At 49.4% G+C, this 18,175-nt stretch overlaps 1 protein-coding gene and 1 pseudogene across 2 annotated transcripts; one reads left to right on the top strand and one right to left on the bottom strand.

Annotated features, from left to right (window-relative positions):
- Positions 1-84: 84 nt before the first annotated feature.
- On the bottom strand, positions 85-4,875 carry NHP2 (NHP2 ribonucleoprotein). Of its 2 annotated transcripts, XM_030808458.1 has the most exons (4): positions 4,562-4,875; positions 4,412-4,481; positions 1,798-1,903; positions 85-460 (listed from the first exon to the last, which is right to left on the bottom strand). In XM_030808458.1, exons 1-4 carry the CDS (start codon positions 4,719-4,721, stop codon positions 335-337), a joined length of 462 nt encoding a protein of 153 aa, XP_030664318.1. In that variant the 5' UTR covers positions 4,722-4,875; the 3' UTR covers positions 85-334. The 2 variants fall into 2 exon arrangements, with proteins under 2 accessions (XP_030664318.1, XP_030664319.1); XM_030808459.1 differs by lacking the exon at positions 1,798-1,903 and having other exon boundaries at positions 4,562-4,859.
- Positions 4,876-10,463: 5,588 nt separating this feature from the next.
- On the top strand, positions 10,464-12,570 carry LOC100606430 (annotated as a pseudogene).
- Positions 12,571-18,175: the final 5,605 nt, after the last annotated feature.

The following is an 18,175-nucleotide window of genomic DNA, read 5'->3' on the forward strand; positions in this document are numbered from 1 at the left end:
AAGACTGCTTCACTCTTCCTGCCCACCAACTCGTCGGCCCAACCAGCAGCTGCTGCTGAAGAAAACACCCACAGACTCACCACATTTTAGTCTTAGCATTTACTTTCCCCACCTCACATTCTTGGAACAGCCTTTAGTTCTACAGGAAATGGCACTGATGGACAGAAGACTGGCATTACCTTCATGAAAGGGCTGTTAGAGCTGCCTGGGAAGAAGGCGTGCCTTGGGGAACTGGGAAGATGCCCTCAGTGTGGGTGGGCAGGAGGACAGCCAGTCGTCCTGCTACCAGCCCAGCGGCTTCCAGCGGCAGGTGCCCAGGTGCTACCGGAGCCCGTCATAGGGGTAGAGGCAGGGACTGCACCTCCTCCAGGCACTCGTCGTAAGCCTCCTGGTACTCCTCATGGGGCTTGACCATTATCACACAGGTGGGGCGCTTGGAGCCTGCGGCTGCACCCAGGTCCTACAGAGGGGAAAGAAGTGCTGTTTGGAAAAAAGGCTGTACAACCTGTATGCCAGGAAGTCACCAACTGATGACCCACCAGCCTAACGTGGCCCACAGCCATGTTCTGTTCGGTCCATGTTCCATTTAAAAGCATCTTGAATTGGGTGCCATCATTTAAACTCAATGAGACTTTGAAGGCATGGTCCAGCCACACAGGGCCTATATTCCCACATGGCAACTATGAAAGGGCTCCAGCCCAGCAGGGGCTGTCCCGGTCCCTGCCACCCCCACTTCCTGTGCCTCAGATCTGGCCCCTACTACATAAGATAAGACAGCTACAGGTCCCTCTGACCCTAAACCCACCTAACCGGACTAACATGGGTGAAGCATCTTAGCTTACAAAGCTCGTTCACATACATCTATCTCTTTTTTTTTCTCATAGTCCACAGATAACTGACTTCGTTTCTTACCATCAGGCCAAACGTTAAGTTCCTTCAGAACAGGGCCTCTCCCTGCTTTATCCCAAGAAGTGATGCTGTAGGTACCCAAGATCCACCCCCAGCCTTTTTTTTTTTTTTTTTTTTTTTTTTTTGAGACAGGACCTCACTCTGTCATGCAGTGTATGATCATGGCTCACTGCAGCCTTGAACTCCTGGGCTCAAGTGATCTCCTGCGTTAGCCTCCCAAGTGGCTGGGATTACAGGCATGTGCCACCACACCCAGCTAATTAGAAAAATTTTTTTTGTAGAGATGGAGTCTCACTTTGTTGCGCAGGTTATTCCTGAACTCCTGTCCTTTTTTTTGAGATGGAGTCTCGCTCTGTCACCCAGGCTGGAGTGCAGTGGTGCAATCTTGGCTCACTGCAAGCTCTGCCTCCCGGGTTCACGCCATTCTCCTGCCTCAGCCTCTCTGAGTAGCTGGGACTACAGGTGCCCGCCACCACACCTGGCTAATTTTTTTTGTATTTTTAGTAGAGACGGGGTTTCACCGTGGTCTTGATCTCCTGACCTCGTGATCCGCCCGCCTCGGCCTCCCAAAGTGCTGGGATTACAAGCATGAGCCACCGCGCCCGGCCTGAACTCCTGTCCTTAACTGATCCTCCTGTCTTGGCCTCCCAAAGCACTAGGATTACAGGTGTGAGCCACAGCGCCTGGGCTGGGATTCCCATTTTACAAGATGGGAACTGAAATGCAAGAAGTAACTTATTTGTAGTCCCAAAACTAAGAAGACATGGGGCCGAGAATCCATCCAGGCCTGTCTTAGCTCCAACACTCCCGGCTCTTTCCCACACTCTCCTGCTACGGCAGACTATCCCAGCAGTGCTGAGCAAGGTCAGGGGGCCATGTGCTCCTTACCGTCTTAGAGGGGATATAGACATAGGGCAGATTTCGGTCCTCACACATGACTGGGAGATGGCAGTATACCTCAATGGGCAGTGTGTCTCCTGCCAAAACCATGATCCTGAAAGGAGAGAAAACACTGTCATTTCTGGCTTGCTCCTTCCTCCTCTCAGTATTAAGTGCCGCCCTGGGCTGGGTCTCAGGGGTAGAGACAAAACTGTGTTTGCTGAGTGCACTCTTTGGGGGTGATCTCTACCTCTTGGCAACATATAGGTGCCACCAAAGTGATGTAGTGCTCGGACAGGTGAAGTACAGGATGGGTGCCAAGGTGTATGAGCTCAGCTCTCTGGAGAGTCAACAAAGGGTTCAACCAGGGGGTGACACTTGAACAGCACGCTGATGGATGACTGCGTGTCAGGCAGCCCATGGAGGGGCTGGGGCGGGGGAAGAGCATGTGGTGGGAGAATCAGAATGGCACCAGACACAGCCGGAGAGTCTGGCAGGGGACACCCCCAAGGCCTTGAGTACCAGGCTAAGAAGCATGGGCTCTGTCTCAAGAGTGACAGTGAGGCAATGAAAGCTGGCCAGAGACTCCTCAGCCAGGGTTCCTAGCTGGCCAGGTTTCAAGACTGGGGGGCAAGGGCCTCAGGAGCCTGAAGACACAGAAGGAAAAGTCTGCTCTCTCATGCCGGATAACAGGCAGACACACAAGGACAGAGCCCTCGAATGAAAGAACTCTTCCACACTCCTAGTGCTCCTCTGGGCTCTCTGCCGGCTCCCCTTCTGTTAAGCGCCTTTAACTGTGAGTGTTCCTCACAGCCTTGTCCTCGGCTGCCCTCTCCTCTCAGTACCTTCTTCCTGGCTGACCGGAGCCACTGCCGTGGGGTCAGGTGCCATCTATGTGCTGAAAACTCCCAGATCTACTATCTCCAGCCTGGCCCTCTCTCTTCCATGCTCCAAACCCCTATAGCCATCTGCCTATTTGACGGTTCTCCTGGTGTGGGGAGGGGTGGAAGTCATGTGTTTCTACAGCACCTCAAAAACTTAACCAAAACCAAACTTGTGATCTTTCTACACAAATCTGGTCCCCCTCCACTGTTCACATCTCAGATTGGGCCCTCTGTCCCTCCAGCTGGGCGTGTCTAAACCTAGAAGTCGTCAATACCTCCCCATTCTCCACATCTAAAAGTCCTTTCAAGTCTGTCCCCTTTAACTCTGTCTCCACCATCACCTCTCCAGGACTACAGCAGTCTACTACCTGAACTTTCCCAAACCTACTTGTACCTCTCTAATCCTTCCTTCAATTGTCAGAAAAATCTTAGGGTGTAAAAAATAATAAAAATTATGTCACTTCCTGGCTTTAACCCCCAAGAGCCTCCAAAGCATTGAGTATAAAAACTAAATTTACTGTGGCCTGCAAAGCCCCCTAAGAAGGTAGCACTTGTGCTCACCAGACCCTCTCCTGCCCCAAGGCCCACTCTCTTCTGGCAGGATCCTCCCACCCACCCCCAAATTAATCCCTGTGTCTTAAGAGCTCAGCTTAAATGGGCCTGCTGAGGGAAACCTCCCCTGATGTGCCCTCCCCAGCTAGGTCAGATACCGCTGAGCATCGACTCTGCCCAACATTATTGATCTCTTGAGCACCTACAGTTTCACTTCTTGGGATAAAGCAAGGAGGCCCTGTTCTGAAGGCACTTACCATCTGGCCTGAGAGGGTGATAAAGGGAAGAAAAGTGTAAACAAGGTTCAAACTTTGATAAATGCCATTAAGAAAAGTGCGGTGATGAAGTAATTATCATTGCACTCTTGTTATTTTCCTTCATGGCTATCGATCACAACGTGTAATTATTTGCGTGTGTGTCATTATCTGATCAATGAATGTCACTGTTTCCCCCATAGCACAGTGCCTGAAAAAGAGTACATTCAATTGTTAAGGCTGCCAGGTGCGGTGGCTCATGCCTGTAATCCCAACGCTTCGGGAGGCCGCGGCAGGAGAATTCCTTGAGCCCAGGAGTTCAAGACCAGCCCGGGCAACATGGTGAGACTCCTCTGTATCTGCAAAACAACAATAACAACAATTAGCCAGGCCTAGTGGCGCAAGCCTGTGGTCTCAGCCACTCGGGAGGCTGAGGTGGGAGGATCGCTTGAGCCCAGGGGGACGAGGCTGCAGTGAGCTGTGATCGCATCACTGCACTCCAACCTGGGTGAGAGCTAGACCCATCTCAAAAACAAACAAAAACGTTAACGCTCAGTTCCTTAAATACAGAGCTGGAGAGGGGTCATCCCTAGGACTGAGATTCAGGGCTGAGAGGATTAGGGCAGGGGCCGGAGGTAATCTGAGGCAAGAAGCGGAGCCGGGGAGGAGGGTTCCTGAATTAATGAAGGTGGGTCTACCCTAACGGACTTGGCTTACACAATTCGCTTCACTTTGGAATTCACTTTGAGCTGGCACACGTGATGTACCAGTATTGTTGTACCGGTATTGTACCAAAGGGACCTTACCGACTGCTTGATTGGCTTCTGTATATGGGGCTAGGTCAGAGTCAACCTTTTTACTGCGCACCTACTAAGTAGAGATTTCTCCGTTAACGTTTAGAAATGCAAAATCCAGAGGAAGGAATGTTCTTACCCTTTTTCTCCTTTGTTGACAAATTTCTGAACCTCTTTGACCCCGCGCCGAATCTGCTTCTGCTTCACCGCTGCAACGACAGAAGAGTCGGTCGGGGGCCTCGCTCAGCCACCCGCGCCCCCATCCCGGCCACGCCGGCGTCCGCCTCACCTTTCTTGATGCATTTGTAGAGCTTCCGCGTGAGGCGGCGAGAAGCCAGGGGCTGCGCGATGGGGTTCTGGTTGACCAGCAGCTCCTGGTAGGTGCGCTCCCCGGAACACGCCTCCGCCTGAGCCTCGGGCCCGTCGGGATCGGCCTTTATTTTTGTCATCGCAGCGGCCGCTGAAACCTAGTCCCAGGGAGGCGAGCCCACGCGGTCCGCAGCTTTAGGCATCACTTCCAGGTCCTCAGCTGCGCGAGAAGCCGCCGTACAACACGGCCAATCAGGAAAGGAAGTCTCCGACTCAGCCCAATCGTTGACACTCAGCTCCGTAACTACGGAGAGCGGAGAGGGGCGGAGTCACGGCCCTCAGGGCGGGGCCATCCCCGGACCAAGGGACTGGGCGGAACGGATTAGGGCGGAACCGAGGGAATGTGAGGCGAGGGGCGGAGCCCTGGGAATCGGGGCCGGAGGGGGCGGGGCCCCCAGACCTAAAATTTAGTATTTTAATAAGAGAAATTATGATGTAATCCATCCTAACTTTAGAGCTTCCCCAAACTCTTCACAAATAGAAAAATATATCAGTCATCAGTCAACATGCTATATAAACAATAGAAAACAATTTGAAAGCAAATGATGTTTGTATATACAATGTAAAAAAAAATTGATCCTTTAAAGGTTTTTGTTTTGCGATTTCTTGAGAAAAGATAGCTCGTTCCTGAGCTTTAGGTTACTGTCAGCTTTTGCCTTCCTGCTGACAACTTTGCTGTAATATTCCCTACCCCCATACTCTCCCCACTCTTCTTCCTCCTCTTCTGTCTTGTGATAGCGGTTCTGCCCCTCCCTGGGAATCCTTTCTTGAGTGTCAGGTGGGGTCTGTGAGAGCAGCTCTTGTGACCTCCTCCGAGCACACAGCTGGCAGGATTCTGCAGGGTGGCTTTCTGTTCTTGTTTCTGAGTGGTGTTTCTGCCTTTTAGGACAGATGAAAATGTGCCAGGTTCACCAAGGGGAGAAGTACTGCCAGTTGTGTGCATGGGGCACAATGAACTCTGTCCGGCAGAGTGATGGAGAATTTCATTCCTGAGAAACCCAGTTCAAACAAATTCAAACAAATGGGCTCGCTTGACTGACCTCAGTCAGAGCCTCGGTTGTGAAGTCCCTTCAGCTCTTACATGGAAGGAAAAAGAAAGTTAACATTGATATGGTGAGCATATTACATACAATATCACATTCAGTGCTCATCAAAAAATACCTCTATGGTAAAGATAAAGACTTTACCATCCTTTTACCAGGAATATATAACTTTATATTCACAATTTACTGACACACATAAAGGTGAATAGTTTGGTGCAGCTCACACAAAGCTGGATTTGAACCCAGGTCCACTTGTCTCCAAGCCCAGACTTTACCCATACCTGTGATTTGACATTTGACTTTAGCTCAAAAGGATATGTAAATAGTGAAAGTATAGTAACCTCAGCTTGGCCCAGGTCACGCGTGTCTGCATTTTGAGCCATAAGACAATGAAGTGCTGAGAACAAATATATATGTCTTCAGAAAACCACAGTGTTTTCTTTTTTCTCTTTTTTTTTGAGATGGAGTCTTGCACTTTGGCCCAGGCTGGAGTGCAGTGGCGCGATCTCAGCTCACTGCAAGCTCTGCTTCCCAGGTTCACACCATTCTCCTGCCTCAGCCTCTCCGAGTAGCTGGGACTACAGGCGCCCACCACGCTCAGCTAATTTTTTGTATTTTTAATAGAGACGGGGTTTCACCATGTTAGCCAGGATGGTCTCGATCTCCTGACCTTGTGATCTGCCCGCCTCGGCCTCCCAAAGTGCTGGGATTACAGGCGTGAGCCACCGCGCCCGGCCCCCCCACCTTTTTTTTTTTAAGACAGAGTCTCCCTTTGTCACCCAGGCTGTGGCATGATCTCAGCTCACTGCAATATCTGCCTCCCAGGTTCAAGTGATCCTACTGCCTCAGCCTCCCAAGTAGCTGGGATGACAGGCACCCGCCACCATGCTCAGCTAATTTTTGTATTTTTAGGAGAGATAGGGTTTTACCATGTTGGCCAGGCTGGCCTCGAACTCCTGACCTCAAGTGATCCACTCGCCTTGGCCTCCCAAAGTGTTGGGATTACAGATGTAAGCCACCACACCTGTCCTGTTTTCTTTTTTTGTTGTTAACACACTGTGTATTTCATATATATATATATATTTTTTTTTTTTTTTTTCTTTTTTTGAGATGGAGTCTTGCTCTGTCACCCAGGCTGGAGTACAGTGGCCTGATCTTGGCTCACTGCAAGCTCCGCCTCCCGGGTTCACACCATTCTCCTGCCTCAGCCTCCCGAGTGGCTGGGACTACAGGTGCCTGCCACTACACCCAGCTAATCTTTTGTATTTTGAGTAGAGACGGGGTTTCACTGTGTTAGCCAGGATGGTCTCGATCTCCTGACCTTGTAATCTGCCTGTCTCAGCCTCCCAAAGTGCTGGGAATACAGGTGTGAGCCACCACGCCCAGCCAACACACCGTGTTTTTCTGAAACCAGACTCAGAAATCTGTTCTGAACCCAAGTTTTTTGCGTGACTTTATTACTTTATTGATTTTGTTAGAATGGCTACTATTTGAGCTTACTTTTTTATTTTCTTTTTTCTTTTTTTTTTTTGGAGATGGAGTCTCGCTCTGTTGCCCCAGCTGGAGTGTAGTGGCGCAATCTTGGCTCACTGCAACCTCTGCCTCCCGGGTTCAAGTGAGTCTCATGCCTCAGCCTCCCAAGTAGCTAGGATTACAGGCATGCACCACCACACCTGGCTAATTTTTGTATTTTAGTAGAGACAGAGGTTCACCATGTTAGCCAGGCTGGCCTCAAACTCCTGACCTCACATGATCTGCCCACCTCGGCCTCTCAAAGTGCTAGGATTACAAGCGTGAGCTACTGTGCCCAGCTAAGCTTACTTTAAGCAGTGTACAGTGACTGATAACATAAAGGTTAATGGACACTAGTCCAGGGCTCTAAATGACAAATGACTTTACGCAAGTCATTTAGTCTCTCTGGGCGTCAGTGCTTCACCATAAAGTGAGAAAGTTGGATCTAGAGGGACCAAGGTCGATCTTTTAAAAAATTGAGGAGGATTTATTTATTTATTTTCAGACGGAGTCTCGCTCTGTCGCCCAGGCTGGAGTGCAGTGGCGCAATCTCAGCTCACTGCCAGCTCCGCCTCCCGGGTTCACGCCATTCTCCTGCCTCAGCCTCCCGAGTAGCTGGGACTACAGGCGCCCGCCACCACCCCGGCTAATTTTTTGTATTTTGAGTAGAGACGTGGTTTCACCACGTTAGCCAGGATGGTCTCGATCTCCTGACCTCACGATCTGCCCGCCTTGGCCTCTCAAAGTGCTGGAATTACAGGCATGTGCCACCGCGCCCGGCCCAGACTTTGCTTTTTCTTGTTGTTGTTTGTTTTTGAGACAGTCTCCCTCCGTCACCCAGGCTGGAGTGCAGTGGCACTATCTCGGTTCACTGCAACCCCTGCCTCCCGGGTTCAAGTGATTCCCGTGCCTCAGCCTCCCAAGTAGCTGGGACTACAGGCATGCCACCATGCCCGACTAATTTTTGTATTTTTAGTAGAGACGGGGTTTCACCATGTTGCCCAGGCTGGTCTTGAACTCCTGACCTCAAGTGATCTGCCACCTCGGCCTCCCAAAGTGCTGGGCTATAGGTGTGAGCCACCACACCCAGCCTCCTTCCAGACTTTGTGCCATGGAGCTGTGGGGGCCAGGACCATTGGCCCCTAAAGGTTCACTGAAAAATCACTGGCATAAGGCAGACAATTACTAGGAGTAAAGGGAATCTCACGAGGTTTGGATCTGCACCGTGCATATTGGACTTTCCATTCATTCAAAACAACTTACTGAGCGTCTTTATGTGCCCAACACTGTGCTGGGCATCAGGGGAGCCATGGTGAGCTAGACAAGAGTCCTGGTCTCCCAAGGGTTCTGCACGGGGAAGTACCAGCTGTGGGGGCAATATAGAACTGGAATCTAGGAAGGGATCTGGGAAAAGTGCTCCCTACGGGATTTGTTGGATGTGACAGGGTAGAGGAGGAGGGTACTGGGAAGACCTAGGGGTGAGGAGGGAACGAGGGCAGGGCCGGCTGGAACAGCCACCCTTAGTGCTTACTGCAGCCTTCGTCATGGTTGTATCTCCCCATCCTACAAGGCAGGAAGCTACAGGAGGTGCCTGGTGGAGTCTGCCCTCAGAAATCATTTGAACAAATGACTTTTACGGACTTTTGTTCATCCCCTGAAGCTCCTGGGGTACCACTACAGGATTTTAAATTGGGGAGCAGCATGGTTAGCTCTGTGTTTTTGGAAGAGCATCTAGGCTATAGCAGGGGAACCAGAGGGTGGGCAGGATGCCTGGGGAAGAGGGAAAAGAGTGAGAGCGGCGAGGGAGCTGCGAGTGTGGCCTGGCCCAGCATGGTGGCCGTGAGGCTGAGCTAAGGGAGTTGGTGAGAGCGATATACAGGACATGACAGGACTTTGAGATATGGGGTGTGGCAGTGGAGCAAGAGGATGGGTCAGGCAGACAGAATTTCTAAGATAGCCCCCCAGAGATGCCCTGCCCAGAACCTGTGAGTATGAGGAGCCGTCACTCCTGCATGTCTTCTTATTTGGCACAGTTCACTCAGACAGGGAGACAATCCGGGATTATCCGGGTTAGCCCAGTGTAATCCCTTCAGGCCTTAAAGCAGAGCGCTTTCTCTGGCGGCAGCGGGGCAATGATGGAGATCCCAAGAGCAAGCAGGATCTGAATGCTGCTCCCGGCTGTTAGGAGGGGGGACCATATGTGAGGACTAAAAAGCAACCACAGGAGCTGAGAGTGGCTGGATGACAGGAGGCGGGACACAGGTCCTACAGTCACCAGGAACTGAACTCTTCCAGCAAGAGGAGTGAGCCTGGAAGGGGATTCCAAGCACCAGATGAGATCACGGCAGGTGGAGACTTTGATGTGAACCTTCAGCCCAAGCCCTGACCTCCAGAACTTCTGACGTACAGACCCTCGAGATAATACATGGGTGTCGTTCTCAGCCACTTTGTGGCCAGTTGTTACAGCAGCAATGGGGAGCGAATACACCAGATTTCTGGACACATTCACTTCAGTGAAAGCCAACATAGGGACCTGGCATGGTGGCTCACACTTGTAATCCCAGCACTTTGGGAGGCCAAGGCAGGTGGATCACTTGAGGCCAGAAGTTCAAGACCAGCCTGGCCAACATGGTGAAACCCTGTCTCTACCAAAAATACAAAAATTAGCTGGGCGTGGTGGCGGGCGCCTGTAATCCCAGCTACTCGGGAGGCTGAGGCAGGAGAGTCGCTTGAACCCGGGAGGCGGAGGTTGCAGTGAGCCGAGATTGTGCCACTGCACTCCAGCCTGGTGACAGAGCAACACTCCATCTCAAAAAAAAGAGAAAGGAAGGAAGGAGAAAGAAAAAGAAAAGAAAAGAAAAGAAAACCAATGTAGAGGGCAGGCAGGGCAGGCTGGCAGAAGAAAGAGGTCCAGGGGACTCGGGATGGATAATAAGGGTCCCTACCTCATCAGGCTGTTGGGAGAGCCAAGTGCATGTAGAGTAAGTGGGCCGCAGCTGGAACCGGGAGACCTATGGTGGAAATGGGAATGGAGATCTGTGAGCTGTGGCAGAAAGGCCTCCACCTCCCACTGAGGTGTGACGGGCGGGGAAAGCAGGTGGCATTGTACTGCTTGAGCCACCGTGCGTGGCCCCGTCGCCCGGGAGCCCGCTGTGGCCTCCTCTCCCTCGCCTGTACCGCCACCTCGTGGAACAGTGTGGAATCGCCAGCAGCAGTCAGGGCGGGCTTTGGTTCTGGGAGTCGTCTCCTGTACTTCTTCTTACGACAATGCTCGCTTCCCAGGAGGCAGAGAGGCCACGCTCCTGCCCCAGAAAGTGAGCCCACTTCTAGTGAAGGGTCTTTAGAGCCCATTGATTCACCCTCCCGTCAACAGAGTGGAATGACGGAGGCCGGGCCCAGACCGCTGAGCAAATCAGGTTCCGAGGTGGGAGGAGAACCCAGGCAGCCCTCCCTCATTCATTCATTCCTTGGCACCTGTTCAGCCTCTGGCTTCCAGCTGGCCAAGAAGAGGAGGAAAGGCAGGGAGCAGTGCGTCTCCCCCCTTCTCACCTGTGCTCATTCTCCAGCAACAGACACCTGGCGCTGCTCTGGCCTTCCTTTTCTCTTGAGATAAGGAGGCATCTGTTTTTCTCTTTCTTCGTGAAAGACAGAGAGGAGAGCAGCCAGGCCAGAATGGGGGATTGCGGGAGGCGTGGAGAACTGGGCTGAGGGTGTTTGGGGCTTGCTAGGCAAAGGGCTTGAGTGTCAGTCCAATTGATTTAGATTGGGGTCAGAAGATGTTCTCTGTTAAGGGCCAGACAGTAAACATTTTAGGCTCCGTGGACTATACAGTCTCTATTGTAACTACTCAGCCCTGCTGTTGTAGTAGGAAAGCACCCAGAGACAATATGTAATCAAATGGGGTGGCTATGTACCAATAAAACTTTATTTATAAAAACATGGGGGCCAGGTGCGGTGGTTCAGGCCTGTAATCCCAGCACTTTGGGAGGCTGAGGCGGGCAGATCACGAGGTCTGGAAATCGAGACCAGCCTGGCCAACATAGTGGAACCCCGTCTCTACTAAAAATACAAAAAATTAGCCGAGCATGGTGGCGAGTGCCTGCGGGAGGCTGAGGCAGGAGAATCGCTTGAACCAGGGAGGCGGAGGTTGCAGCGAGCTGAGATCGTGCCACTGCACATCAGCCTGGGTGACAGTGTGAGACTGTCTCAAAACAAACAAACAAGCAAGCATGGGTCCGCGGGTCGTAGTTCGCTGACCTCTGATTTAGACGGTGCTGGTGCCTACACGTTTTTCCAATCAGATGCAACAGCTGAGGCTGGGGCCGTGGCTCACGCCGGTAATCCCAGTGTTTTGGAAGGCCGAGGTGGGAGGATCACTTGAGCCCAGAAGTTTATCAGCAGCCTGGGCAACAAACAAGACTTCTGTCTCAACAGCAACAACAATAACAACAACAAAATTAAAGAAAGAAAAAATGATGCGCCGGGGTCGCGTCGCGCTGGGCCAGGGGCGCGCGCTCTGCGAGCAGGATGTCCGGCCTGCGGGCGCTGCTGGTTGCGGCTCGCGCCTGCCGCGAATCAAAAGCCAGACCAGCACCTGCCGCTCAGGACCCACCTAGTGGGGACCGCAGCGGCTAAACTCGAGTGGCCGCTGGGATTCAGCGGTCATAGCGAGCATAGCGGTGAAGCACCTGAGCCAGAAGGAAGCCCAGGCCGTGGCCGGGAGCTATTGAACGAATACCAGTTCAGCGTGGACCCACTTATGGAGCTGGCCGGGCTGAGCTGTGCCACAGCCATCGCAAAGGCATATCCCCCCACGTCCATGTCCAGGAGCCCCCCTACTGTCCTGGTCACCTGTGGCCCGGGGAATAATGGAGGAGATGGTCTGGTCTGTGCTCCACGTCTCAAACTCTTTGGCTAACCAGCCAACCACCTATTACCCCAAAAGGCCTAACAAGCCCCTCTTCATTGCGTTGGTGACCCAGTGTCAGAAAATGGACATCCCTTTCCTTGGGGAAATGAGCTCAGAGCCTGTCATGATTGAGCTGTATGAGCTGGTGGTGGATGCCATCTTCGGCTTCAGCTTCGAGGGCGATGTTCGGGAACCGTTCCACAGCATCCTGAGTGTCCTGGAGGGACTCACTGTGCCCATTGCCGGCATCCACATTCCCTCAGGATGGGATGTGGAGAAGGGAAACTCTGGAGGGATCCAGCCAGACTTGCTCATCTCCCTCACAGCACCCAAAAAGTCTGCAACCCAGGCTACCGGTCGCCACCATTACCTGGGGGGTCGTTTTGTGCCACCTGCTCTGGAAAAGAAGTAGCAGCTGAACCTGCCCCCTACCCTGACACCAAGTGTGTCTATGGTCTGCAGTGAGGGAAGGTGGGTGGGTATTCTTCCCAATAAAGACTTAGAATCGCCCCCTCAGAAAAAAGAAAAAAAGAGAGAGAAAGAAGAAAGAAAGAGAGAAAGGGAAAAAATGTAAATTAAAAAAGAAAAGCATTGCGCCATTGCACCCCAGCCTGGTTGACAGAGCAAGACTCCATCTCAAAAAAAAATTAACAAGAAGCAACTGATGGGATCCACTTCCAACACTGCATTCTGCAAATATTCGGTATGTATACACAATACACAATACTATGCTTCCCCTTTTTTTCCACCTATTTCTTAGTAAGTGTCTATCCTCTTTTCACAGAAATAGTAGCATACTATGCACAGCATTCTGCATTTTGCTTTTTAACATTTTTAAAAAACAATTTGTTTTTATTTTGGATTCAGAGAGGACACGTGCAGGTTCTTTACCTGGGTATATTGTGTGATGCTGAGGTTTGGGGTGTAATTGTTCCCACCACCCAGGTACTCAGTATAGTACCCAACAGTTAGTTTTTCACTACTCATCCCCTTCCTCTCCTCTCATGTTGGCCAGGCTGGTCTTGAACTCCTGACCATAGGTGATCCACCTGTCTCGGCCTCCCAAAATGCTGGGATTACAGGCGTGAGCCACAGCGCCCAGCCTAGCTCCTACTTCTAAGTGAGAACATGCAGTGTTTGGTTTTCTGTTCCTGTGTTAATTGGCTTAGGATGATGACCTCCAGCTGCATCCATGTTGCTGCAAAGGACATTATTTCGGGTTTTTTGGCTGCACGGTATTCTGTGGTGAATGTGTGCCATATTAAAAAAATTATTTTTACTTATTAAATGTTTTATATCTTTGGTTTTTTTTCTCTTTTTCTCCCCCTCAAGTTGAACTTCATTTTCTTTATCCAGTCTACCACTGATGGGCACCTAGGCTGATTCTGTATCTTTGCTGTTGTGAACATTGCTGTGATAAATATACATGTGCATGTGTCTTTTTGGTAGAAAAATCTGTTTTATTTTGAATATATATCTACTAATGGGATTGGTGGGTCAAATGGTAGCTCTGTTTTTTGTTTGTTTGTTTTTGTTTTTGAAGATAGAGTTTTGCTTTTGTTGCCCAGGCTGGAGTGCAGTGGCGCAATCTCAGCTTACCTCAATCTCCACCTCCCAGGTTCAAGCGATTCTCCTGCCTCAGCCTCCCAAGTAGCTGGGATTACAGGCATGCGCCACCACGCCCAGCTAATTTTGTATTTTTAGGAGAGATAGGGTTTCTCCATGTTGGCCAGGCTGGTCTGGAACTCCCGACCTCAGGTGATCCGCCTGCCTCGGCCTCCCAGAGTGCTGTGATTACAGGCGTGAGCCACCACGCCCAGCCTCTAGCTCTGTTTCAAGTTCTTTGAGAAACCTCCTAACTACTTTACACAGTGGTGGGATGAATTGACATTCCCAGCAGCAGTGTATTAGCATTCTCTTTTCTCCATAGCCTTGCCAGCAGCTGCTGTTTTTGACCTTTTAATAATAGCTCTTCTGACTGGTGTGAGGTAGTATCTCACTGTGGTTTTGATTTACATTTCTCTAATGATTAGTGATGCTGAACATTTTTTCATATGCTGGTTGGCTGCTCGTTGGCATCTTCTTTTGAGAAATATCTGTTCACGTCTTTTACCCATTTTTAAATGGGATTATTTGGTTTTTGCTTGTTCAATTGTTTAAGTTCCTTATCTATTTTGGATATTAGACCTTTGTCAGGTGCAGAGTTTGCAAATATTTTCTTCTATTCTGTAGGTTGTCTGTTTATTCTGTTGATAGTTACTATTGCTCTGCAGAAGCTCTTTAGCTTAATTAGGCCCCACTTGTCAAATTTTGTTTTTGTTGCCATTGCTTTTGAGGACTTAATCATAAATTCTTTCCCAAGGCTGATGTCCAGAATGGTGTTTCCTGGTTTTCTTCTTGGATTCTTATAGTTTCAGGTCTCACATTTAAATCTTTAACCCATCTTGAGTTATTATTATTATTATTATTATTATTTTTGAGACAGAGTCTTGCTCTGTTGCCCAGACTGGAGTGTAGTGGTGCAATGTCAGCTCACTGCAACCTCTGCCTCCCAGGTTCAAGTGATTCTCCTGCCTCAGCCTCCTGAGTAGCTGGGACTACAGGCACACATCACCATGCCCAGCTAATTTTTTGTATTTTTTTAGTAGAGACGGGGTTTCACTATGTTGGCCAGGCTGGTCTCGAACTCCTGACCTCAAGTGATCTGCCCACCTCTGCCTCCCAATGAGCCACTGTGCCCAGCCTTGGGTTAATTTTTCTATATGGTGAAAGAAAGTTGGTCCAGTTTCAATCTTTGGCATATGGCTAGCCAGCTATCCCAGCACCATTTATTGAATATGGAGTCCTTTCCCTATTGCTTGTTTTTGTTGACTTTGTCAAAGATCAGATGGCTGTAGGTGTGTGGCTTTATATCTAGGCTCTCTATCCTGTTCTGTTGGTCTGTCTGTCTGTTTTTGTACCAGTACCGTGCTGTTTTGGTTACTGTAGCCTTATAGTATAGTTTGAAGCTGGGTAATGGGAAGCCTCCAGCTTTATTCTTTTTGCTTAAGATCGCTTTGGCTATTCGGGATCTTTTTGGTTCCAGATGAATTCTGGATGAATTTTTAAATAGTTTTTTTCTAGTTCCATGGATAATTACATTAGTAGCTTGATAGGAAGAGCACTGAATCTGTAGATTGCTTTGGGCAGTGTGACCATTTTAATGGTATTGATTCTTCCAATTCTTGGGCATGGAATGTTTTCATTTGTTTGTGTCCTGTATGATTTCTTTCAGCAGTGTTTTGTAGTTCTCCCTGTAGAGATGTGCCTGCTTCCCCTTTGCCTTCTGCCATGATTATAAGTTTCCTGAGGCCTCCTAAGCCATGCTTACTGTACAGCCTGCAGAGCTGTGAGCCTATTGAATCTCTGGTTTTTATAAATTACCCAGTCTCAGATAGTACAGGGTGAGAATGGATTAATACAGAAAATATATGTTGAAATCCTAGCTACTTGAGAGGCTGAGATGGAAGGATTGCGTGAGTCTAGCAGTTCAAGGCTACAGTAAGCCATGATCACACCATTGTGTAACTGAACAGAAGGTGAGTTGCTTGCCATATGCAGAGTCCAATTAACGAGATCAAGATCTAGTAGAAATAAGATGATTTATTCCAAAGCTAGCTTAGGGGAAGAGGCACAGGCATCCTGCCTTTAAATGTGCCACTTCACCTTTGGAGCAGAAAGCAGGAACTTTTAAAAGGCAGGGAAGGAAGTGAGCAAGGTAGGGGGTGCTTATCTGCCAGTGGTAGAGCTGGTGACTGCTGGCATCTTTGTGGGCAGGCTGGTGTCTCTCAAGGCAACCTCTTTAGGGTGAGTTTCTTAGCAGGCATGCTTCAGTTTGCAAATCAACTGTTAGCTCTCGAGAGTTCCATCTTGGAGCCCAGTTAGATACACTTGCCCGTAGGGAGTCTGGTGAAAGGGAGGTAGAAGGCTATATTTGTGAGTTTTTTTTGTTTTGCTTTGTTTTGTTTTGTTTTTGAGATGGAGTCTCCCTCTGTCACCCAGGCTGGAGTGCAGTGGCACAATCTTGGCTCACTGCAACCTCTGCCTCCCAGGCTCAAGCGATTCTCGTGCCTCAGCCTCCTGAGTAGCTGGGATTACAGGCGCCAGCCACCACGCCCGGCTAATTTTTGTATTTTTAGTAGAGACGGGGTTTCACCATATTGTCCAGGCTGGTCTCAAACTCCTGACCTCAAGCGATCTGCCTGCTTTGGCCTCCCAAAGTGCTGGGATTACAGGCGTGAGTCACTGCACCCAGCTTATATTTCCATTTCTAAAAGGCTAAGTAGAAAGTGGGCAACCAGGGGAAAGAGAAAAGAAGAGAGAGGAAAAATTAAACTACCCTCTAGAAAAATGGGGGCACTCAGTTACATTTCCCCACTGACAAATTCCATTCCATTTCTATGGGATCTGGGCACCACGTTCATTCTGGCTGCTTCCTGCTGAAAGGGAGCATAGCCTTTGGGCATCGGAATGGAACTGATGTATTTGGAGTTGTAGATATTCATGAGTACTTGGGCTTACAGATGATGTTTGTTGGAGCAATATGGTGCGAGGTCTCGAGAGCCTCTGAGAGAATGCCTGTCTTGCATTCCTATGCAGAGGGTGCAACAGCAGTGGACCCTACAACAGAGGGATATGCCTATCCCTGCAATCGGGGCCAATGTTACAAGCAGCTTTGCCACCAGGATGGTTCTGACCTGGACCAGGATGCCAACCACTGCTCTAGCAACAGTGTGGGGTAAGACACACCTTTGATTTGTTGGTGCATGTTTCACATGGCTGTCTGAGGCCCTTCCTGAATTCTTAATTATCATGCAGGTTCACCACTGCCAACTGTAACTGGATATGATGACAGGGTGGTTGGGTCTATGTATTTGACAGGCTACAAAAAGAGCTATGAATCCTCATGAGAGTGTCTCATTTTTGAGAAAGGATCAGCTAAGTTAAATAGCTGTGTCTCATCCAGAAGGTGGCATTGGAGATGGGCTAGGCCTCTGCATGTGATGAAGGCAAACAGATTTTTAATAGGAGGTGTTTCCATGGAAACAGAAGAAAAACAAAGGTTAATGTTGGGCAGTTTATCCAGATGTTAGGCTCAAAGCATCCTTAATTACGGAGGAGGAAGGCAGTGGCAGTCTGACACATTTTTCTCACCTGAATTACAAGGAATAATATAGTAGTAATTTCACTGAGTCCAACTCAGAAAAATGGAAGAAAAATTTAAAAGGATTAATTTGGGATTGTAGCCTGGGAAGAATTCAGGATTTAGTCCAAATTGCAGAAAATATTAAAAGCTCAAAAACAGTAGACAAGACTAGAATCTAACAACAGGTATACTATAATTTTTTCTGTAACATAATTTTTCTCTCTCCAGTTCCCATTTTTACTAAAGACAAATCATAGTAGGACAAATTTATTTGAAAAGTAACTTTTAGGGCCGGGCGTGGTGGCTCACGCCTGTAATCCTAGCACTTTGGGAGGCTGAGGTGGGTGGATCACAAGGTCAGGAGATCGAGACCATCCTGGCTAACGCAGTGAAACCCTGTCTCTACTAAAAATACAAAAAATTAGCCGGGTGTAGTGGCGGGCGCCTGTAGTCCCAGCTACTCGGAAGGCTGAGGCAGGAGAATGGCGTGAACCTGGGAGGCGGAGCTTGCAGTGAGCCGAGATCGCGTCACTGCACTCCAGCCTGGGCGACAGAGCAAGACTCTGTCTCCAAAAAAGAAAAAGAAAAAGAAGTTTTAGTCTTATAATACTCGGCCTGAGCATTTGCATAAAGTATAGCAAGAATAATTATTTGTCATGTCGGCTTTTTTAAAAATTGGCTTTACTGGAAGTTTGTTTTATAAGGAATCTCAGATTAAGACTTTTTAAAGCCTTGAGTCCAGCCATGAATTTATCTGTGCCTGCAAATGTTATATGAACTGGGTGAGTTTCTCTCCTCAAGGTCCCAAGATAACTTGGGGTTCCTGGGCCTGTCAGAAAGTGACACTCTTGGCCAGGCACAGTGGCTCACGCCTGTAATCACAGA

The sequence above is a fragment of the Nomascus leucogenys genome, unplaced genomic scaffold, assembly GCF_006542625.1.
Source record: "Nomascus leucogenys isolate Asia unplaced genomic scaffold, Asia_NLE_v1 Super-Scaffold_3019, whole genome shotgun sequence".
Classification (NCBI taxonomy): domain Eukaryota; kingdom Metazoa; phylum Chordata; class Mammalia; order Primates; family Hylobatidae; genus Nomascus; species Nomascus leucogenys.

What these genes read in the sequence shown, in the direction of transcription:
- NHP2 (XM_030808458.1), bottom strand. Translation starts at nt 4,721, where the DNA reads ATGACAAAAATAAAGGCCGATCCCGACGGGCCCGAGGCTCAGGCGGAG. An exon ending in CTACAAATGCATCAAGAAAG is followed by an intron (nt 4,482 to 4,561) that starts GTGAGGCGGACG and finishes CTGTCGTTGCAG; the next exon opens with CGGTGAAGCAGAAGCAGATT. An exon ending in GTCAACAAAGGAGAAAAAGG is followed by an intron (nt 1,904 to 4,411) that starts GTAAGAACATTC and finishes CTCTCCTTTCAG; the next exon opens with GATCATGGTTTTGGCAGGAG.